At 42.0% G+C, this 23,775-nt stretch overlaps 2 protein-coding genes across 3 annotated transcripts; one reads left to right on the top strand and one right to left on the bottom strand.

Annotated features, from left to right (window-relative positions):
* Positions 1–827: 827 nt before the first annotated feature.
* Positions 828–11,705, bottom strand: LOC125896976 (uncharacterized). Of its 2 annotated transcripts, none has more exons than XM_049589979.1 (21): positions 11,594–11,705; positions 11,450–11,508; positions 11,290–11,376; positions 10,787–10,908; positions 10,552–10,695; positions 10,297–10,395; positions 10,047–10,217; positions 9,587–9,689; positions 7,520–7,737; positions 5,156–5,312; positions 4,863–5,074; positions 4,662–4,776; positions 4,385–4,578; positions 4,142–4,256; positions 3,899–4,068; positions 3,726–3,820; positions 2,521–2,651; positions 1,538–1,727; positions 1,190–1,331; positions 979–1,075; positions 828–898 (listed from the first exon to the last, which is right to left on the bottom strand). In XM_049589979.1, exons 1-21 carry the CDS (start codon positions 11,614–11,616, stop codon positions 828–830), a joined length of 2,715 nt encoding a protein of 904 aa, XP_049445936.1. In that variant the 5' UTR covers positions 11,617–11,705. The 2 variants fall into 2 exon arrangements, with proteins under 2 accessions (XP_049445936.1, XP_049445937.1); XM_049589980.1 differs by having other exon boundaries at positions 11,450–11,485; positions 11,594–11,703.
* Positions 11,706–17,245: 5,540 nt separating this feature from the next.
* On the top strand, positions 17,246–20,129 carry LOC125896972 (potassium voltage-gated channel subfamily S member 3-like). The gene is made up of 2 exons (XM_049589975.1): positions 17,246–17,379; positions 17,975–20,129. The coding sequence occupies exon 2, from the start codon at positions 17,979–17,981 to the stop codon at positions 19,479–19,481; it is 1,503 nt and encodes a 500-aa protein (XP_049445932.1). The 5' UTR covers positions 17,246–17,379; positions 17,975–17,978; the 3' UTR covers positions 19,482–20,129.
* Positions 20,130–23,775: the final 3,646 nt, after the last annotated feature.

A 23,775-nucleotide genomic window follows, 5' to 3' on the forward strand; every position in this document is an offset into this window, starting at 1 on the left:
TATCGGAGGATAACAGCTAGCCGGAATAACAGTTACACTTGAAGTGCATGGAACCCACATTTTGAAAATGTAATAAAACTCCGCTAATGCATTTCAAAAACGTCAGAACGGCTCGTCCATTGTAATCCAAGTGCCCTCAAGCCGCGGCATGCAAAATTGACTTGAAAAGACGTAATTTACTCCACTTTATAGCATCATTTCTCTCCCACCACTTCCAATCAGCTGATTATAGGTGTTCCCTCTCCTGGTCAGCCAATCACATTTTGCCACGATCTCCTTCAGCCATTCATGTTGCTGCTGCCAAACTTTAAATCTGTTCTCTCTGCTCCTGTCAGCTGTCATTTCAGGAGGAATTGTCGCACCATCCTCCACCCCATTCACCTCCAGCCACCTTATCCAGAGCCCAGGATGAGCTCATCAGAAGCCCACTCCTCTTCACATCCAGATCCTGAGCTTCCTCTTCATCGCCACCACCACCACAGGGAGGGTTCCCGAATCTACATCTTTAGACCCCATCATTATGTCATCTATTCCAAGAGGGTGGTAATCGCCAAATATTTTAACATTTCTCATACTTATCCGCACAGGTAAATATTCTGTTCCCCCCCTGAACGAGTCTCTCCTGACTGACATTAATTTAGAATAATGCTCAGACGCAAGCTTCTTCTCAAACACCTGAGGTAACAGCAGGCCTTTAATAGGATACTCGGTTAGGACCTTATCCAAAATATAGAAAAACAATCACAGCTGAAAGATATCCATCTCCAGGTAAATATTTCCAAGAAAAACAATGCAAGTGTGAAGTTTTAAAATCTTTTATTAGGATGTTAGTTTATAAGTATGGGTCCTGATGACACTTGTGTGAAAATGTGACCATCTGAAACAGCACGTTTTTGACCTGTGGAAGAAAAACAAATTTTAAATGAACAATTCTGCTAGTGCATTCTTGTATATTGATCAGTGTGTGAAAGGTCATACCTTTGATTCTGTCATCCTGGTTTGAACACTGCACTTTACAAGCTCCACCCACTGGATTTCTGGCATCACAGACCTCCACATCACAGTGGACATACACCTACAAGACAGAGGTTTATGGCTACTGTTATTTATATTTACAGTTTGTTTTCCTAAATCTGAAGCATAAAACAAAAAGGAGCACAAGAACATTTATTCTTATAGCTGAAGTTACCTGGTGACTCAAGTTGTCTTTGTCTTGGGCGAAGGCAAACATTGGGACCTCAAAGCGCTTGAAGTTCGAAGGATACTGAACTCTGGCATCAGGCCAAACAGGATGGAAGATCACCTGGTGTGGGTCTCTTGGGTTTGCACAGCTATGGGGAAAAAAACAAGTTTAAAATCTTAAGTGCCCACTAGTGCACTTTAATTGGATAAAAAGGTGTGGAAGTCTGCAAAATGAGCCCCCCTTGATGACACTGTGTCCATTATGAGGCAAAAGGACAATGTCCATGTCTCAGTTTGACAGTTACAGTTTGTATATGTGGGCAAACATCCCAGCAGGGCACAATTAATAAGTTACCCGCCAATAATGAGGTCCCATTTGGGTAGGGACGTCCTGTCACTGTCCAGCGTCGCCCAGCAGTACATCAGCTCCAAGGACACGTCAGGGTTTGCAGACTTCATCAGCTCCACCTCAAAATACAGCGGCTGTTGTAGGTACTGTGCGACTGGATAATCCTCCACTCTGTGAAAGGCGCTGTAGGAGTCGTCTAGAGAAAGAGACACAGAACATGTTGACCTGAATCATTATGGATTCAGACAGGAATAGAAATGGCCTGTACACAGAACCTGCAGATAAATGAATGAGTTTAACTTGAAAGTACAATGTCCCACTCGCCAACTTGGTCATTAAGATGATGAATTTAACTGACTCATTTTAAACCTAAGTCAGAAGTTGAATTAGTTTGACCAACACGATTAGTTCAAGACCTATTTGCAGGATTGCCTCCTGTCTTTAAAGCACACCACAGTCATTTAGGAACATGCCATTGCTTCTTTTGCAGTGACAGACTCAAGATGTTTGAAGGGCAGGGGCGAAAAGGAAAAAAAGGGCACCCACTGCATGACATGGGGCCCCATTGGTGCGCAAGAAGCTCGTGTCCCATGTATGGCAAAATAGTCTTCGTCCTTGATTCTTAATTAACAGCCAAAAAGGGGCACATCAGCTCGTTTTTGCCACTCAAGAGGGCACTTTAGTGCGGTCGCCCCCCCTGACTGAATCCATCAGTGTTCCTTTGTCTTTAGGAGAGTTGCACGACTGTCCAAGACACCCCAAAAGCCAACATTATTCAGTTTAGTAAAAATCTGATTTATGTCTCTTTGCATTATCCATGAAGATCTGTGTTTCAACATGCTGACATGATGGGAAGTAGAATTATTTTGCCCTCGCTTTCTGGCTTTGGGAGAGTTCTTAAATGTGTTTGTGGCTTCAGGCAGAGGGAGAATTAAAGGATTCCCAGTGTTGAAAAAACAGAAAACAATCCCATAATCAGAACTTCTTACCCGTAGCAAGTCTTATTGCAACTTGCAGCTTCCCTCTTGCATTTTCAGCATATGGTTCACTCCTGCGGGGTCTGGTGTTGAAGGCCACAGCGTGGTTTGTGTTGATGTCATAATAACAAAAAACCTTGAGCCTGAAGAGACAGGGACCCATGAGAGTTTCAGAAATACTCATTTAACATGCATGTGACAGTAAAATAAGTCTCGATTTGTCAGTGGCCTCGTTCACTCCAAAGTGTTGCATTAAATCTCTGCTCGTAAACTGTGGTCAAACTGTCCAAATATTATACTGTTTAGCTGGAAAATGAGAAGTTTGCTTATGCTGGTGGGCGGTATCGTGTTTCGGCTCGACTGTTTAACATGGCAGCCGGGTCCCAAACTCATTTCGCAGCTAAACAGTACGCTAAAATAAGTTTCAGAAAACATTTGAGGCAAGAAATATTCACTGCAGTCACAGAATCTTGATTCATATTTGATCAGTGCTGCCTAGTTTGATCGCAGTGCATTTGATTGACAGCTTCGTTAGAGACTCCTCGGCTCTCATTGGCTGTCATTATTCACATGCAGTAAGGCCATTAAAAATGTATGATGTTTTTCACAGATTTGTTCTCTCACAGTGACGGACTCAGGATGTTTGAATGGCAGAGGCGAAAAAGCAAAAAAGGGCACCTACTGCATGACATGGGGACAAGAGGGCAGCCAAAAGGGCACATCCGCTCGTTTTTGTCAATCAAGAGGGCAGCCAAGAGGGCACATCTGCTTGTTTTCATCATTCAAGAGGGCAGCTGATAGGGCACATTCTCATTTTTGCCACTCAAGAGGGCAATACAGCATGGCGTTTTCAGCCAAGGCAGCACCAGTGCTCTCTCATTTAGTGCTGTGTGAATATAGTGACAGTTTTAGGAAATACAAAAAAAAAAAAAAAAAAAAAACTTTATACAAGTCACCACCTGTAGCTTTTAACCACAGATATTTTCTCAATTTATAGTTTTGGTCTATAAAATGTTCAAGTTGACGTCTTAATTTTACTTGTTTTGTCCGACTAAAGTCTAAAACCCAGAGATGCTCAGTTTACTGAAATGCAGCTACAGCTCACATTAGAGAAGCTGTGATGAGGGAATGTTGACTCACGAGAGCTTTGAATGTGTGTTCTTTGACGATTAACTCATCTCAGCTTGATGTGTTTAAAAAAGTTTCAAGACACTCACTCATACTCCGGCTCATCCGTCTTTGATTCCCCTTTCATTATAAGTTCATCTGGCAGAGAGATTTCATTTTCATACACCATCATGTTTGGCAAAAACTAAGGGAAAAAGAAGAAACACTTATGGTCAGTCTCAGCATTACTAGTCAGCGTCAGAAATATTTAGTCGGATGCTACCTTTCTGGTTGTCCCACAGGAGTTCACAGTGAAAACGAAATAAGCGTAGTGGTCATTGCTGTAGGTGGGACCACAGCTGGGGTCATTGAGGGTGAGCTGACTGGGGTTCAGACTGGGAACTGACTCTAGTTTCATTGCCAGAGCCGTCATGGTCCCATTAGGGAAACATTCTGAAAGAGAGGATCAGCCATTAGTACATGTTGGGAGTTCTGTCTGACATGAGAAACATTTTCTCTCACAAACCAGTCAGTGTTGAGATGAAATTGCAAGCCACAGAGAATTCTTGGATATTTGTGTTGGTTTCTGGACTCCTCAGAGCCACGTCGAGCCTGCTCCTGATGGATGATGACTCAACAGCCTGGGATGGTGTCAAGAACAAAATAAAACGTTATATTATATGGAGGTTGATATCTCGAAAACAAATGGCACCGAGATAAATCCCTGCACATCCATCACTTCAGTTAGAAGAGCAGACCCTCATCGTACCTCGATCACAACGTCGGAGGCAGAAAATGGTACTGTCAAACTGAAGTGTGTGCCATTGTCCATGAGGCCGTACTCCTGAGCCAGCCTGGGGGTCAACATCTGTCTTCCAACCATGGTCTGGAAGTTGTGGGTTCCATACTTCACCAGGACGTAGAAGTTTTGATAATCACAGCCACCAGAGACAGAGGGAGGAACTGCAGAGGGGAAAAAAATACAGCTGTTAGATTAATTTTACGCATTTTGTGATGAAAGAATCGTCATATCCATGAGTACAGACCAACGTCTACTAATCTAGCCTCCAGATATGCATTGAGAGAAAATGGAGCAAACTCTGGTAGGACCAGCAAGCCAAAGGTCAGGTGTAGAGAGTAGACTGTAATCCCCTGATCTCTCTGTTGGGACATACAGAGAGAGATTAGCAGCCGAAATTAAAATGAATTTTTTACATTTCATTTCCCAAGTTGAGAGTAAAGCTCACCATCTGTAGTACAGCATGGTCCGTGAAGGGCACTTCAAGTGTAAAGACCTTTGAGCTGCCGTTAGGGGACATGTGTTCCAGGACATTAAAGCCTCTGACACTGCAGTCCGCCACTGACAAAACCTCAGAGGGGAGGGTGATGTTCATTAGTGCCACATCAGTGCCGAAAGGCCCGAGCAGCACCTTAAATATCCGCTCCTTGGGAACAGTGTCTGTAAGGCAGAAATACAGAGGAATGAAGGCAACTTGCTGTATGTTAAAACAAAACTAAAGTACAATGATAAAAGACTCACTGTCGATAACTTGCGGAGGTTGAGACATTAATGGTGTCGTGATAGGAAAGAGGACTTTGTATCTTGTGTCCTCGTGAGTGGCGTCTTCAGTCCAGAGCAACTCAAGCATCGGCTCAATCGTATAAGTAGTGAGGTACTGACCATCCTGAACATGACTCTGCAAAATCAAACATCCTTCATACATTATTGACAACAAACCCAGATTTACAGAACATACAGTACATGCATATATGCAGAAGTGTGGCACTGAGGGGCAAATTCACAAGACAAATCGTGCAGCTTTCAGGACTGAAATTTTCACAAATTAGACAAAAAGAAACTAATTCTTAAAACACATGCAACGGTTGAAATGCACTCCTAACTGCATAGCCAAGGGAATACTGCCTCAGTGCTCCTGTGCAATCTGAATGCATTTTAATGAGGTAAAATGTACACGTTTTGGACAAAAATGGTCCCCTTCCTATGCAAATGGTAACAGGAGTGCATTTGTCTGTGTCACATTTATACATAATACACTGCCTGGGGTTATAAAGAGCATCTGCATCTCAGTCTGGACCTGTTGCTGGCAGTCTGGAGATGTAAGTTTTTCTCTCTGCTGCAAATTGTGCTCAGCTGCAAAATTTTGTAACCAATAATATTACAGCGCATACATGCACTTTTTGAATTGGACCTTGAGACGACTTAACCAGAGTTGCAAGTGATCCGCCACTTATAGATTCATCAGCGGCTGCAATCCAGTCTTTGACTTCACCCATCAGTCTTGCTCATCTATGAAACAGGGGCCATATTCACATAGCTCCCTAGTACTAACAAGGAAAGGAAGGAAGGTTATGTTTTCCTTGGTACTAAGAGTTTCTCCTCATGACAAAATTCTAAGAAAATTCTTAAATTCTTGACATTGAGAATTTCCCCTTAAAGTTAAGACAAGGGGCCATACTCAAAATATTCTGAGGACTCCTAACTTAGCCTAAAAACTTTGAGTAGGAGTCCTAGCTTAGGAGTGATTTAGGAAAGTTCTCAGAGCAACTCTAAGGAGGGGACAGAAACTTTTACCTTAGTGAGTGAGGACGTGTGGTTGTTAGGTATTCTTTTAACAGATGTGATTGGTTGTCACAGACACCCCCTTTTGTGAGTCTGCAAGGTGTGGACACCCAGTAGGAATGAAATGAACTGCTGACTGTGAAAGTGTTAGTGTGATCACTCTGCTGATGGAAGGTTGAGACAGACTCAAGTCATCATTGCTGTACTGTTGCATTTAATCAGTTTTCTAGGTATTAGTATTGTGGTAATTTTATTTCTGGTGTTGTAGCGTTAGGTGGGAATTGTATGCTTATCCCTAATGACATCAACCAGACATTTTCCCCATCTAATCTGTAGCATTTCATTTACTCACTGTCATCCAGTTTTTGGAGAATATTTCTGACCTCTTTGTTTTTCCACCATTTTAAGCCTCTTAAGCCTCCTCTCTGCTCCCAACAGTTTTTCACCCTAGAAGTTCTCTTTAGGGCCAAGATGCTCTGTGAATAAACTTTTATCTTTACAGTGACTTAGTCTTAACTTTAAGGGGAAATTTTAAGAAAACGTCCCAATTCTAAGAATTTTGTCAGTAGGAGCAACTCTTAGCACTAGGAGGCTTTGTGAATACAGCCCCAGGTCTTGGCAAAGATGACTTATCTTAGCCCATAAATGAGCACCTAAGATGACAAACTATTAGGAATAGAAAGGAGGACTTAGTGGAAACACAAAGAGGTCGGAGAAATATTCTCCGAACGCTGAATGATGAGTAAATGAAATGCTACAGATTAGATCATACAGGAATAATGGTTGTGGTTGATCTCATTAAGGATTCGCACACATTTCAGACCCTACACATAACGTTATCACGCCAGAAATAAAAATGATCACAACACTAAGATTTTTGGAAAACTGGAAAAATGCAGCACTGCAGCAGTGATGACTTGTGTCTGTTGCAGCCTTCCATCAGCAGAGTGATCACAGTAACAGTGAACACTTTCAGTCTCATATCATGATGCAGTTCATTTCAATTCCACTGGGTATCCATACCATGCAGGCTCACAAAAGGGTGTGTCTGTGACAACCAATCACATCTGACAATAGACTGCATCATACCTAGCAATGGGGGTCAGCCACACCTTCTTACTAAGATAAAGTTTGTGTCCCCCTTCTTGCTTAGAGTTGCTCTGAGAATTTCCCTAAATCTCTTCTAAGCTAAGACTCCTTACTAAAAATGTTTAGGCTCAGAGTGTTTTCCAAATGTTTATGAATACGGCCACAGATTTTAGTTGCACAGAACTGTCTCTTGAAGTTGAATTCAAACAAATGCAGAAAAAGTACATGTCTGACCTTGAAGTGGCCACCGTCAGCCCCAACTGGAATTTCAACAACGATATACACATCATTTACAGACAGTGAGTATTGTCTGGCAGCCATCTCAGCAGCGTCGAGCCTCTTGCCATCGACGCCCATGTGCACCTCTAACAGTTGGAACTGGCCAGAGATCAGCGGGTCAATGTGCTTTGGCAGGAACCAGCTGATTGAGTCTGGAGTGAAGGAAACACTTCCTGTGCACAAACACATACAGCACTTAGATGAGGAAAGACCCAACGTGGACACGTTTAATATTTTATAGGCAGGGGCATATAACCAAGGTTTTAGATATACTGAAGTCATGATGAGTCCATGTTATTCTAGTGGAGAAATTTGAATATACAAAGTCTAAAAATACTGAAATTGGTATTAAAATACCCACTATGTGCAAGTTTAAAGGGGACCTATCTTGCTTTTATATGTTCTGTCAGATATTACAGTATCCGTTTATAATAAAACTTGGCTAAAGTTTCAAATAAGCAAGCACACGTAAATGTGGGCAAAAACCTCAGGCTCCAGACTATTCTGAATACTCAGTTTTCCACCTTTTTTCCTTCTGTCGAGACAAACTGAGCTTGTAATAGATATCTTTATATGGTCAACTACCCCAGGCACGCTACTGCGTGTTTTTACATTATGTAGCCTACACTGCTGCTTGAAGCTACATGCTAATGTCAGGGACACCAAACCCATCTCACTTCAAAGTTGCCGAAATCCGACGTTTGGGCAGTGACTTGTGGTGTCAGACACTGACAAAAAAAGCTGTCCTTAAACGTCGCCATGATATACGACTGGTCACTCTTAGTGTAACGGCACTTGGCGGAGTCACAGGGAAACGCAACTGGACAAGAACGATGGTTAAGGTGGCGAAAGTCCAATACAACTGTATAAACGGTAAATTTCCAGTGAAAACGAAAGTGTATTTTTAAAGAAGACAATGCATGCGACAAGCAGAACTTGACTCGGCGTCCCAAAACATCGACAACCAATGCATCCAGGGTACCTTGCATGTTGTATCTGGAGGTCCTTGACCAAACGTCGATGTGTGACCAAGTCGGAGTGAGAATGTGTTGGGGCATCATGCAGTTTTGGTTGTTGTTGATATTATTTTTACAATTGAATTTCCGTACTCGAACATGCCCGGTTACAAAAAGGTCTGGATTGTACCGCTCTACAATTCAGATACATTACATTTGTACAAACTTTTGTAGTGTGTGTTTAAAAAAAAAAAAAAAAAAAACCCTTAATGACTCGACACTTAGAAGCTGTGGTTAGGTGTAGGCACAAAAACTCTTGTTAATGGTTAGGAAAAGATCACGTTTTGGCGTAAAACCACCACGTTTGGCACAAAAGCCGCTGGAAAAGCAGGGACGGGTGGGCTGTTATGTGTCGCCAAAACACACCAAGGTTTGGGGCCACAAACACCGGTGGAAACTTCATAAATGGTCGCCACAAGCAAACTGGCGGTGGTCTCCACCTTTGGATGACAAAAGTCATGTTATATTAAGTCACTTTAGAAAATACGTGAAATGCGGAAGTAACAAATTCGTTGTTTTCAGAAATGTACAATTCAAATATTTTCTTCTGGAGACTGAGCTGCGGGTTACTTTTATTGGCCATTTTTCAACAGTAGAAAACGTTGCCGTTCTTGTTTAGCCATTCCCTGGCTGCAGTGAACGTGCAGAGACACGATGGTGCAGAAAATGTTGACCAATTAGAGCAGACTATGCTCCTTCGGGAGGGGGGATTAAAGAGACAGGCGCTAAGTGTTTCAGACAGGGGGTGTATACAGATGTTTCAGCACAGACAGTAACGAAAACAAAAAGTTTTGACCATTCAAACATGCTCTATCAGAAACTCAAAATATATGTATGAACGTAAAATTAGCATAATCATAATAACAATAACAATAATAATACTTCCTTTTTTATTATGGGCAGTAAACCTCTGAAACACCCAATAAAGAGCCCCAAATTCCCAGAGAAAACACTGAAGACATGACCTCAGCAGTGACTACGGCCATGCCTGCTGTTCAAACATTACCCTCCAGTCTTGGACACGCAGCTCCTGCATCGATTCGAGTCACCAGCCACTTCTTTTCAAATATTGTCGAGGTTTTGAGCACCGTCATGGGCACCCCTGCTACCTGCGGGGTGAGGTTACACAACACTTTGTATGTAAATGCTTCCTTTAGTCCACTTATTGCTGTAACAAGAGATAATTTAATCTCTCAGGATGTGGGTAATTTCAACATAATGAGGGATATAAATAAAACAAAAGCAGCCTATTGAACGTATTTAACCGTGCCAACTGGGTTTGAGACAAAGTAATCCATTTAAATGCAGTCTGATTACATTACTTGATCTAAATCCAATAGTTTACAGGCTGCAAGTGTAAGCAAGTAGTCATCTAATGGACTGCGAGTAATTCAACCAGAGCCTGCCTGAGGAGCAAGATATCAAGTGAGGCTTGTTTAAAATTTAGTGAACCACGGTCTACTCACATTCTGGGTGTACGTTTCAGGTGAGGTCTTTGGGCTTCGCAGAACCAGCCTCGTGGGGGTGTTTGAGATGCCGTAACCGCGTTGCTGGGCCTCGGTCACCTTCATGATCCTCTCCTCAGGGGTGAAGAACACCAGGGTTGTGATTCTGAATCCTGCGTCTATGGGCTGCTTCTGTGAGGCAAATATTAGGACAGTAGATACTGAGAGTGTTGTTTCTGGAATGTTAAGGGGCAAAATGAACTCGTCTAACCTCAGCAGCTCGTCGAGGATCACCAAATTTTGAATGAGCCCCTAGGATGGGATGTTCAGGCAGGGCGTAATCATCTGGAGCTGCCCTGTTCACAGACACCTAGAAATGAGGGCACTCCATAAGTGATAATCAATCTCCCCCTCTCCCCTCTGCCAAGACATGCAATGCACCAGCCTTGATGCTCACACGGGACATAAAGCCACTTATCATATAGACTGAAACACGACCCCTGAGAGCCCTGCTGTATTCACTTGCCTCCATATAGTCGCGGTCACATACAATTTCCCTGGAGGCCCAGGCCGTATAGTGGCATGTTTTAGCCACCTCGTACAGCTCGTCCTCATCCACCTGGTTCCCGTGCAGTCGCAAATTTAATTTGGTCGTGAACGTTTCATCGCCCTACAAACACAGATATGGCTTGAAATGATCACCACGTCAAGAGACAACATTTGGCCAGGCTCTACAAATTCATATTTTCAGTCTTGTTTACCACATTTTGAGCAAAGCAGTTTTGAAGGGAAGCATAAATCACGGCGTTCCCCAGCTGGTCCATGTTCATCCTGAAGCCACACTGAGAAGCTAAACTTGGTGTGAGAAGGATTGCGGAGTTATCTGAGGAGGACAAAGAGGACGATTGGATGAATTAAAGTGAGACGAAGCGGAGAAACACAATAAATTCAGAAATATTTAAAGTCTATGGAAGAGTGCTTTTAAAGTTTTTGCTCCTGTATCTCAGTGTCGGCTACAGAGTCATCTTAAACTAGATTGTATTAGGAGCATGGGAGATTTTAGATACAAGTTTAAGGACTATTTGACCACTGAATCTGTTGCTTTTTGTGAAAAATTTATGCCATTTGTATGAAGCCGGGTTATGTGAGACTCTATAGGTTGCCATCTTTGCTAGAACTCCCTTGCAAAAGCAATCTCAGTTTGATGGATTAATCCTAGTGAAACAAAAGGTTAAATAGATACATAAATCAAATATGAGCTTACTAATGACAGCAGACACTTCAAGTAGATTCCCTCCAAGTGGACCAACGTCCACACGCATGACGCTCCCCAGGCATTTTGAGATGATACCTGGGATGGAACATTTATATCAGTAAGCAGCATATAGCAGGATTAAAATCATATTTAAAATGACAAAACTTACTTATAGGGGGCATCTTTTGTGCCTCTATGTTCCCAACTGCTATCAGGAGAATAAACCACCTGAAAGGGATTGAGTCATTTCAAAAGTGGCAAGAAAAATCTTAAGCTTTGAGAGAAATCAATGGATAAAAACAAAACTACAAACCCCAATCCAACTATTCCACCCATGGCACAAGAGGTGGGAAACTGGTAACAGCAGAGTCCCTGTATTTGTGGTTTATAAGGAAGTTTGTGGCGGGAATGAACTCTCCAGGCCGACCCTTTGGGCAGGATGAGGGACGTCTCTGCTCAACATATACAACCACACACAGGTGGATCCTATTACAGCCTGATGGGGATAATTGTCTGGACCTGGAGTCTCGTGTGAGGTGAGTGTCAACACGCACTGCAAAGAGGCTGATTGTCCAAGGTTGGCTTAAAGGTGCAGTCAGCAATTCTGATCCAATAACTTTTAAAGAAAGGCAGTGAGAAGGGGAGGGATGGTAAATCTGACACATGCTGAAGGGCTGAGCTCCACAGCCAGCGCAGTGTCAACAGTCTTTCTTGAGAATTGCTGACTCTGCCTTTAAATTTAAAGTGCTTAATTTTATTAGAACTTTTTCATCTCCTCTATGTGTAGATGAGACAAAATAAATCAGAAAACTTAGTTACAAAATGGAGCTTACAGGTATGTTTTTTAATAGCTTACTGGTGCAGAATGGAACTGAAATGTGGAATTAAATAAAATGTGTTATATATATATATATCTATATCCTTACTTTACAAGTTGTGTTTTGGGCATTTTGACAGGAAATGAGGGAGGGAGACCCCAGCGAGACTTAAAGGGACAGTTCACCCCAAAATCAAAAATACATATTCTTCCTCTTACCTGTTGTCGTTGATAGTTGTAGAGATGTCTGCCTTCTCTCCACTATAATGGAACTAGATGACACTGTGGTGCTCAAAAGCCCCGTTTTGAAGCCCCCGTGTGAAAAGTTGTGGATGGTGACAATAGAACCGTTCCATTCCATCCCCATTTTTGGTCCCCCCTCCTTTGGGGTACCTAGCACACAGATCTGGTACTAAAAGGTGGAGCTGTGAACACTGCAGGCTGTTGATTGGTCAATAGCGGACAGTCACTCTGCTTAGGGCTGAGCTGTGGCTGGTTTTGAGGCTCATGTAACCACTGTTCATACCGTGGAGAGTTTTATATCTATAAAATGAAAGGATGTTTTGCTGGCTCTTGCAGCAGCTGGAGTCTGAGAAAAAATAACTTAATTAACTAGGCCGACTGCCAGCAACTTTTAAGGTGGAACGTTAACTTGTTACTCAATGCATGAGATGACGACGTGAATCCATCAACACACCTTAAATTTCACTACGACAACTTTGACCATTACTTTAGTTTTTATATGACAAACACTTTTAGTAATGAGTGGATCATTAAGCGTTTATATAAATTAATTTCGACTAGATGATGTGACTGCATATATACTAATCCTTACTTGGAGAAAGAAAGCGTTGTGGAGCGTAGTTCCTGTGGGCTCCGGCAACACTAAACCCCTGAGCTTGCCTGAGAAGGACTAAATGCACAAACCTGAAATTTTTAAATGTCCCATGGAGAGAGACTCTCACTGCAGCCTGTTTTACTTTGTTCTAAAATTGTCAGTGCGCATCTCCGTTCTGTGGACGATAAACGGAGCAGTGAGTGACAACAACTCCACCCATATTTAAGAGTACTGTTTGCGGTGGAAACGTTAGGGTGTGGGCACCATGTCTGAAGAGTTACTTTTGCTTCCATACTGAAAGCCTTTGGTGGAAACGGGGCTAAAAAAAAAAGTGCCAAAAAAAGCGCATTTGAAAACCCCACAGCAATTTCTGTATGCAAAAGTCATGACCCAGTTACTCCAGATAATCCCCAGACCTTGCTGTTAGAAGTTTCATGTACAAACTATTTCTTTCTACCAAACTACACCTGCTAACTGTATCACTGCTCATAAGGAAGTGTGCATCTACTGCTAGCTCAGCCGAGGAGGAGGCTATAATCTTGCATAGGAATGTCAAAGATCTGTATCCGGCCAATCAAAGCATTTTTTAACTCATAGGGAATCGGCCAAATTGAACCCCCTTTGTTTAATATCGGCAGTGCAGCCGCCATCAACTCTTCAACTCTCCGCACTCTGTCTCTCCTCCCCTCTGCACCCCGCCCACCACAAACACACACAATAACAGCAAAATGCTACGTGAGACAGTTTATTTATGTTATTTACCCATAGTATGAGCGCTCATTTTAGCTCAGTGTGAAAGTGTCTTGTGTTTTCTGCTGTCTCTGGCACATGGTTTTTCACTGCGGGCAAAGGAGAGGCAGACAGCAGTTTGTCACACCACTAAAAGTGCTACAAAATCCTTGCAAGCAAAAACACAATAAAAGTAGGTTAATTTATTAATGTAATCTGCACAAAACATACAGGCGACGAAAATAAGCCCTCAATAGAATACAGTTCAGGTAACAAAGGCTGCACTGACGCAACAGACACTTGAGGACACTCTCTTAAAGCAACAGATAAATGTTACCACCTGTTACCATCCCATAATACAAAGAAAATCAGCAAAGTCTCACAACTGAAAAGCTGGAAAAAAACACACTAGGGATTTAACTAATGCTTTAGCTCTCCAAATGTTGTGGTGGGCCCATTACAATACAGGACAGAACTTTTCAAACCCTGAGAAGATGCACAGATGCGTGTTTTTCCTGATGGGAAACAGAGATGTTAAATCGCCACATTAATTTTAGGAGTACAACAGAGAAAGTTCACAAACACCCTGCAAGTTTTATGCTTTGGGCTACACATCTGACTCGGAGATACCGAGAATGTTTTTTATTGAAGTCATAAAAAGATGGATGGAAACCCCCTCAGCTATGACACAGATGGAAAAAAACACATTATTTCATAGATTACAAATTGTCAAACTGTTCTGAGTGCAGCGACAGCCAATAGCAGTCTTTTTGTTAAACTGCCGCCACTATAAAGGTATGTTGTATTTCCCCTCTGCTGCCAAATACAGCGTTACAGCCTGCTCTGGCAGTTAGCCTGCCAGCAGTGCTTTCTCGCAGAGGATTGAAATGTCAGAGTGTGATTTTACTTACTTTCCCCCCTCCAGCTGCACACAGGCTTTGGTCAGCTGCCTTCAGTTGCAGTACAATTAACAGACTTTAATTCAACATTGGGGGAGACACATATGAAATGGGGGAGGTTTTAGTCCCCCCAGGAAATACTGGGGGGGGGGGCTTTGTTTTGTTTTAGTGGAAGCTCTCTCAGGCCCCTCTTACCCTTTAAAGGCACAAAATGGTTTAGTCCACCCCTGCACTAGGATTCATCTTAAAATGCAACTAGAGCTGATAAAGTGACTTCTTAAGCAAGATTTATACTTGTGGGTTGAACCTATGGTTTAGCCTGACGTGCACCTCCCTAGTAATGTAACTACACATTGCGGCGGCGCAGACCTCCTGTCTATTTCTGTAAGCTGACACCATTTCCCTCAGTGGAAACACAGCTTTTATTTACTTTAATTTCACAGATAAGAAACAACAAATTATGAAGACAATAAAGCCTCCACAAAATAGCATTTTAAGTTTTGTGTGTGATTTATGCTGGAAAGGAAATCTCCGCTATTTGCTAGGCTAATTTAAACAATGTAAAATGTGTTTAGTGTTTAATATAAGACAGTTGTTTTGTCAGTGAACCTTGTGAGCTGTAATGAAATGAATATTGCTATTAAGCCGTGTTTAATGTGTGTTTTGAATCAACTCAACTTTACAGCACTTCACAGAAACCCCACCGACGTTAAGAACGGCTTTCTTCGGTGTCTGACACCGCAAGTCACTGCCCATCAACTAGTGAGACACAGAGACACCATCACACAAGCATTAAAGGGATAGTGCACCCAAAAATGAAAATTCAGCCATTATCTACTCACCCATATGCCGAGGGAGGCTCAGTTGAAGTTTGTGTCCTCACAACACTTGCGGAGATCCAAAGGGAGAGGGGGTAGCAACACAACTCCACCTAATGGAGGCTTATGGCGCCCCAGAGTGAAAATTTGCTTGAAACAATATTAAAATTGTCTAAAAACAAGTTACTTTTTAGGTGTTGTGTCTTATTTTAAGTGGAATGACATTTGTTTTGACTAGAAATTAGACATTTTGACTCACAATAAGACATAATATTCTTGGTAAGATTTTGAGTTCTTGCAGTGTATACTTCATGATGTGTTCAAATGTAACTACAAGAAAAGGAAATTTGGGTTTTTGTGAGAAAAATACAGTTGGGGGGGGGTGAAATTTGTTTTCTTGGCAATATGAAGCAATTTCATTTGTTGATGAATGCATCTGAGTTTGTGTTCTGAGGCTTCTTGTTTTTATGTGTTTATTTTTGAGCCATAAACATTTTCTGTAGCAGAATGGCGTCAGAATGACAATACAGCTACTTTCCTTTCCTGTATTTCCTGAGATTTTTTTTAAGTAGGCTAATTTTACTTAAGTAATTTTTTAAGCAAATACTTTAGTAATTTTACTTAAGTAATATTTTGACTAAGCTATTTTTACTTTTATTGGAGTAATATTTTACAAGGAGTATCTGTACTTTTACTCAAGTATAAATCTGCCTTTATGCTGCTGGAGCAGAAAGAAGAAAGAAAGAAAGAAAGAAAGAAAGAAAGAAAGAAAGAAAACTGACTTTGTGAAAAAGAAAAATCAAAAGGTGATTAGGAGAGACATAGGTCAAGAGCGGAAGGATGGGGGCCCACGGAGACTACTTATGCACAGGGACCGGTTTTTGTTGCTACTCCCCTGCTAAGTTGTGCCTTTCCTGCATTAATTTCAAGTGGAAATGTCTTTGATTCATCAAAATATAAGTCCTCTGCTTCTTTCATGCTTTAATTGTAGGGAACAAATGTACATGTTCTAAATATTAAGGGGGGAATAAATTAGATATACTTTAGTCTTGTCAATATTTATAAATTCAGTACTCATATTTTGACATTTGGATCTAGGTTACCCAATCTATGGACATCTATTGGTCCAACCACTGACTATCAGTGATAGACTAAAAGATGGATGGATACCTGTATGGATACCTATTTTTCCTCTGATGTAGATGGAGACCTATAGTATATAGATAGCATTGTACTGAATTAATTTTGTTAAACAGACTTTTCCAGCAAGTGTTACAGCTAACCATCTGCCTGTTACAATTAACCCCACCCATGGGATACGCTGTAACATTTCACGTCCACCACTTCTTAGTGCAATTGTAAAGGTAAATTCTAGAAAGAAAAAAACCCCACTAACTTTTTATTTGTAGCAGAGATGTCCATGATGTTAGAATAAAACAAACAAACAAGCAAAAAAGAAATAATCTCAAACAGTTTTGAAAATAGCCCAAACAAAAATGTTTTAGGTTGTGCCCTGCTCTCCCCTTTGTACAGTCACACAAATAGATGCATTTATAAAACATGAAACATGCATAAAATATTACACTCTGTAATAATAGTATGTCATATTCTAATAGATTGCAGAGATTAAATATCACAACAGAGCTACAGCTTTATTTAGAGGCTGTTATTATAAGCATACAGTCAATAGTAGGCCTATTACAGTAATTTCTCTCAGGGTGTTCCTGTGCACTAACCCTCCCACCTTCCCCTCCCCTCCCCTGCTCTCTCCTCCTCTCCTCTCCTCTCCTCCTCCTCGCCCCTCCCTGTTCCCTGTAAAAGGGAACAAACTGCCGCCGCGCCGCTGTCCCGCCTCCAGCTCTTCTTGTCCCGTCCGTGGAGCTGCAGCACGGCCGCACTGCCTCCACCGACCCGCTGCCTGCCTCACTTTACAAGAATGTGAAAACTAAACCACCTGGATAAAAGTTATTTTCATGGAAAGAAAGGCTCCAACTGCAGGTACGCGACAGCTCCACCTTTTACATTCATTCATAGTAAAATGTAGCAAGTAATTCACTTATTTGTAAACAGGGTTTGGTGAGAAATTTTTTTTCTCATGCATGGGTGTGCATCCAAGCCAGCATATTGCTCGGAATTTCTAGAAAAGTAGATATTAAGAGGACAATATGGAAATCTAAACGTGCTGAAAAACAGTCTTTGGCTTTAGTCATTGCTTAAAATGTTGTGTGGCTTCAGTTTCAACTTGTTGCCTCTCATTTCCTCTGAATTAGTCTGTTCCGCTGTGTAATTTGATTCCTTCTGGTGATAATACTGTACTTGAGCCCTGGAAGAAGTGACAGCACCTCACGCCTCTTCACTCACTCCAGCTCAAGCCATTTCCTCTGTGTGTTGTATTGATTTTTTTTTCCTTCAGAGGACTAATGTGTTCTACAAACAGCGCAGTCAAATATTTCTTGATAGACATCCCCCTCCACAGAAATGTACCACTTATAATCTTGACTGTATGTGTTTATGGGGCATGAAACAATCTATAAATCTGACATACTTCAATTCTGGTTGTAATGTGTGTGTGTGTGTGTGTGTGTATTATCAGGACCATGGGGTATGGGCAAATCCTCCACCGACGAGGGAATGAGGAGGACCAGGTCCACCTCAACGTGGGAGGGGTTCGACACCAAGTGGATGCGGACATGCTGCTCCGCTTCCCTCACACACGCCTGGCTCGTCTGTTGTGCTGCCAAAGCGAGGCAGCGATCCTGGAGCTGTGTGACGACTACAGCCCTTCAGAGAGGGAGTACTACTTCGACAGGAATCCCCGGGTTTTCCTCTGCGTGCTCAACTTCTACCACACGGGGCGCATTCACATGATGGAGGAGGCGTGCGTCTTCTCCTTCAGCCAGGAGATCGAGTACTGGGGAATCCAGGAGCTCCACCTGAGCCCCTGCTGTAGCTACTGGTACCACGAGAGGAAGGAGTACATTGAGGACAGAGAGTGGGACGTCCGGAGTGACGACCAGCAGCATGCGCCGAGCATCGACTCCTCCTTTGAAGAGCTCTCTGCTCTCGATAAGGACCTGGCAAAATTCAAAGGTGCCTGGTGTGCAGAGGTGAGGAGCTACGTCTGGCTCCGGCTGGAGGATCCAGGTCACTCAAGGGGCTCAAAGATCATCGCCGTGGCCTCCCTCAGCTTGGTGTTGACCTCTATCGTTGCCATGTGTGTCCACAGCATGCCTGAGTTTCAACAGGTGGACGACAACGAGAAACCCATCGAGGACCCCGTCCTCACCATCCTGGAGGAGATCTGCATCGCTGGTTTCTCTGCCGAGTTCATCATCAGGCTGATTGTCGCGCCCTCCCGCAGGAAGTTCCTCGGAAACCCCTTAAACATCATCGACGTTGCCTCCATTTTGCCATTTTACGCCACTTTAGCTCTGGAAACAGCCGACGAGGAGGTCGCAGAGGAGAACGAGGACTTGGAAAATGTGGGGAAGGTGGTGCAAGTTCTGCGCCTCATGAGGGTTCTCAGAATCCTCAAACTGGCCCGCCACTCCATCGGGCTGCGAGCGCTGGGTGCCACCGTCCGCCACAGCTACCATGAGGTGGGTCTGCTCCTTCTCTTCCTCTCGGTTGGGATCTCCATCTTTTCCGCCCTCATCTACTTCGCTGAGAAAGAAATGGAGAGCACAGATTTGGGGACCATTCCTTCAGGCTGGTGGTGGGCCACAATCACCATGACCACAGTCGGTTACGGTGACACCTGCCCAGTAACAGTGGCTGGGAAGATAGTGGCCACCTTGTGTATCGTCTGTGGCCTCTTAGTGGTGGCTCTGCCCATCACCATCATCTTCAATAAGTTTTCAAAGTACTATCAAAGAAACAAAGCCATGGAGGGAAAGTGTATCCCAAAGCCTGAGAGACAAGACCCAGAGCTCCCTCACTATAACATCAGAGACCTGTTCACAGGAAGCGTGTACCCCTTTATAGGAGGTATCGCCTTCAGGAACAGTGTGAGCAGCGCAGGGGACGATACGGATGCCTCCAGTCTCCAGGACATAGAGGTGTACGATAATGACACTTGTGAAAATGGGGCGGCAAAATGACATTCACTCCCTTTATGACTGCAAGTCACCCCGTGCCTCTCAGGGCCGAACGCTCCATCACCGACCCTGCCTCCCCTGCACAGTCTTCCTCCTGCAATTTGACAGAGAATTACCGTGGCCATGACTTTTTTTATTTATTTTTTTTGTCTACGAGGGAATAGCTTGTGAAATATACAGCGTCGCTAAAACCAGGAAATCTAAAGGGAATTATCTGAGCCTTGCTCGGAGGTTTGAAAGCCCATTTTCTGCTTGAGAAAACGGCAATGATGCATGTAGGAGGCCATAATGTTAATGTTTCTTCAAAGTAATGCGCTGTATTGATTTGTCTGCTCGCTGGAAGTTCAGACTGAGAATTCGGCGAAAGTCTAGGATGACAACAACACTGTTTGATGTTTCCAAATGGTATTATAGATCTCTAAGTTGACTGATGTTACACAGTCTGCATGAAGAAAAATAAATGCATTTCTGAAAGAGAGTAATGTGGAATTATGCAATATTATTGATGACGAGAGGCCACGTGACTCTCTCAGCACTGTGGAAAGCACTGATATACCAGGTTATTGTTATTAATCTTTTCTTTTGGACAGTTGTTTGGCATGCTGGGTCACTCCTGGGGGGTTACTCATGTGGACATGAAATAAAACTCAGTGAACCAGAAGTAATATGCCTCTCATTTGTGACATGGCATACAGGACTACTCACTCACTCAGATTAGGTTTTCAGTTCAGGTTTATTGCACTTACTTATAGCGGTATATTCTTCACTAAAATGACTCTAAAATCTCTAAAAGTCTTTTCTTCTGTGGTGAAATGCACTGAGACTGTAGAGAAAACTTTCTGTTTCCTCTTTTCTCTGCTCCTGAAAGCATTGATTTCCCGTCCCCTGTTATCATCTCCGGTTGAATGCGCTGCTGTCCTACCAGAGCGAGAGATGTAAAAGATCTTTTCTCGACAGGGGTCTCAAAGGTCGACCCCCGCAGGTCAGGTCACGCAGTCGACCAGAAGCATCTACTCTCAGAGTTAAACACTTCAAAGTGTTCCTTCAGCCATTACATTTAAAGTTTTAAGTTAATATTTCATGACAGTTCAGGGAATCAAACCTTTAAAAACGATAGTAAGTGGGTGTCAGTGAGGGGGCTGCTAAACAGATTACACTCTGATCATTTCTTAATAGTAGTACATTAGTTCTGATTGCTTTCCGTATGGGGTGTGCATCACAGAGGATATTAGCATACTGTTTAATCCTCACTGTCTGATTTATGCTTCCACGCTGATGACAGCCGTGGTCAGAGGCATTATGTTTTTGGATTGTCTGTCTTTGTCCCATCCTTGTAAATGTGATACCTCAGGAACAACTTGAAGGAATTCCTTCAAATTTGGCACAAACGTCCACTTGGACACAAGCATAGGCGCAGATTTTAGGGGGAAGATAGGAGACACGTCTCCCTCAGTATTGAGAACGTGCATTTCTAACCCCCAATTAGAACGTGAAAGTAGCAGAGGACTTTAATTTGGACAAAATTAAAGACATTTCCACCATAAATTTAGGCAGAAAGGGCAAATTTGGTGCATGAAAGTTCACCAGAAGTGTTTGATGGTTCATGCGTGTACCCCACAATGTTGAAATGAAACCTGTGACCTTGGACTCAAAGACGGACTGATTAGATTTTGATGGTCACGGGTCAAGATCATTGTGACCTCATAAAACACAATGATGAAGTGATGACATGTTCTATCCAAAAGGTCAAGGGTCAACTTCACTGTGATGTCATGTGTTCTTCAAAGTCACATTAGATATGACATTACTCAATGTCATATCTCAGAAGGGGAGACATTTGGTCAGATACTGGATTGGTGTCTCTCATCTTGGGTATCCACCTTAAAACTGTGCTGATTGTTTAGATCCTCTGTGCTGCAGGGTTGAAGATGTGTGTGAAACATCCAGGTTGGAGAATCCGTAGCTTCTTTGTCTGCTGTCATAGCTAGAACCATGTGTTCAATCCTTCTCCTCTGGTCGTCCACCACAAGCTCACTGGTTTCGCTGAGTTTGAGAGTCAGGTGATTGTCATAGAGTAGGCTGACCTGGAAGTTAGCATCGCTCTGGGTCCCTTGTCAAAAAGCCAAAAGGACTTTTCCATTGGATTTTGTATAATGGCAGAAAATAAGTTCTGTGGCAAACAAACATTTATGATACTTACACTTTTGTTCAGCAAGATAATCTACGCAATGATTTTTGAAGCCTAAATGCAATCCCCAGAAGCAAAAAGCTAATGTTAGGCTATAACCAAACTCCACTACAGTCACATGACCTAACATCGCCACTACAACGAGGCTTGATGACGTTCTGTACTCTCATATAGCCACTTGCTTACAACCGTCTTTTTCAAGACACCTAAAAGCTTAAAAATTCATAAGTGGGTTATCTATTCATTTATTTTATGTCGTAGAACAAAAGGTCAAAACCTCTAAAGCTCGTGTTAACCACAGACCTTATTTCAGGCATCTGACCAAAAATCCACTGACATAAAGACAAGGGAACCAGGAGTACTAAAGTGCTTACTCATATCTGGGTGTAAGGACTCATTACTGCACCACTCTGTTCTATTGAACCTTATGTGATGAAGCTCTGTATCAGTCCTCAGCATGATTCTCGCTGGAAGTTATTAACTGGAATCATTGAGCCATCGATATAGTTATAAGCTCCATTTTGCCAAAAATATATGCTTAGTACCTTTAATTAAATTCCTCCAGTGTTTTCACTACATATTTTATCTACATATATTATCTGAGACTGGACGTACATGGATATAAACTGTAACTTGAGTCGTTGGCAGAGGCATACAACCACAGGGCAGTCATTTTAGTTTGCTTTTGTCATCTGCCTTTCATTGTAATGACACACCCAGTATTGGTGCAGACAAACATTGATTTTTAATAATGATTATACATACAGAAAGATGCAGTACATAGCTAATACTACACAGTACATGACAACAGCTGAATCAGAGCGGATATATTTGTCAAAACTTCTGTCCCAGTTAAGTCTCACAAATTATGTTTTATTAGCAGTGCAGGCAGTGCAATTGCATCGGGGCCCCTGGGGTGGAGGGGCCCGTAGAGAGAGCGGATTCAGATTGGCACCTTGGAAATATACCTGTGTGCAAAGATAAATGATTAACTTAAAAACAGTGCCATTTGCTATATATGTCTTCGAAAAGGCAAACCCACCTGTGTCATGGTTTTCATTTTTATTTATTTTTTTAAATAGTGAATATGAAATTATATGCTTTTGAAACGTATTGTATTCAAAAAGTCTGTTTTATTGAGTATTTTTTTCTGTTTTTCATGGTAATTTTGTTTCTGTTTTTCATGGTAATTTTGTTTCTGTTTTTCGTAGTAATTATTAACACTACTGTAATCCTAGGTATTCTTCTTCTTTCTTCTTCTGAGGAAATCATACTTCCCATGGGTGAAAACTCACCAAACTTTGCACAAAGGTCCAGTCTCATGCCAGATATCCTCAGATGTTAACTCAAGCCAATAGTCCTGATGGTGGCACTACAGCAAGCGTCTAAAGTTCAAAACTATGAAAATTCATAATAAATCAACCATATGTGCTACAACTTTACAACTTTCATCAAACTGTAGCCCCAATACTGAAGAAACTTTTGTACACTTAAACCTATTAAAAATTATGAAGTTCATCACTGTTTTTTTTTTCAAAACCTGCAAAACTTCTTAAACCTATCTCCTCCCACAATTTTTACTCATTTGACACCAAACTTGCTACAGAGCATCTTCAGACTGTCCTACAAAAACAATTTGATTTATCAAAAATTGAGCCTACAGTGCATCAAAATGTTTGACTGTAAACGGTACTGTAAACATATACGTGCAAATTCTTGCTAAATAAATCTTCAATGTTCATGAAAAAAATGACAAAATTCTAGAGTCATGGTAGATGATGTGTGGCAAATTTCAGAATTTTATCTCAAAAACTGAATTTTTGACAGCATTTTGAATTTTGCTCTAATGTGAACAATTGGAGTCAATGTAAAAATGGCAATTTTAAACATCAGTTTTTCACTTATGAAGCAAATCAATCATTGTTAAAATAAATTACCAACATCTCCATGCTGTCTAGATGCAATATGTGTATTTTCAGATTTTTGTTTCGATAACTGAATTTTTTACAGTGGTTTCAAATCTGCCTTTCCATGCATGGACGGCTGCTAAACCTGCACATCTGGCTTAGTCAATTTGTGAAGCTACACATGAATTGTCACTGACTAATT

This window comes from Epinephelus fuscoguttatus, linkage group LG11 (genome assembly GCF_011397635.1).
Source record: "Epinephelus fuscoguttatus linkage group LG11, E.fuscoguttatus.final_Chr_v1".
NCBI lineage: Eukaryota > Metazoa > Chordata > Actinopteri > Perciformes > Serranidae > Epinephelus > Epinephelus fuscoguttatus.

Excerpts from the sequence above, each read along its gene's own strand:
- LOC125896972 (XM_049589975.1), top strand. The coding sequence starts at position 17,979 with ATGGGGTATGGGCAAATCCTCCACCGACGAGGGAATGAGGAGGACCAG.
- LOC125896976 (XM_049589979.1), bottom strand. The coding sequence starts at position 11,616 with ATGGGTGGAATAGTTGGATTGGG. Across the intron at positions 5,313-7,519 it reads CTGACGGTGGCCACTTCAAG|AGTCATGTTCAGGATGGTCA; the intron begins GTCAGACATGTA and ends TTGATTTTGCAG. Across the intron at positions 3,821-3,898 it reads CCTGTGGGACAACCAGAAAG|TTTTTGCCAAACATGATGGT; the intron begins GTAGCATCCGAC and ends TTTTTCCCTTAG.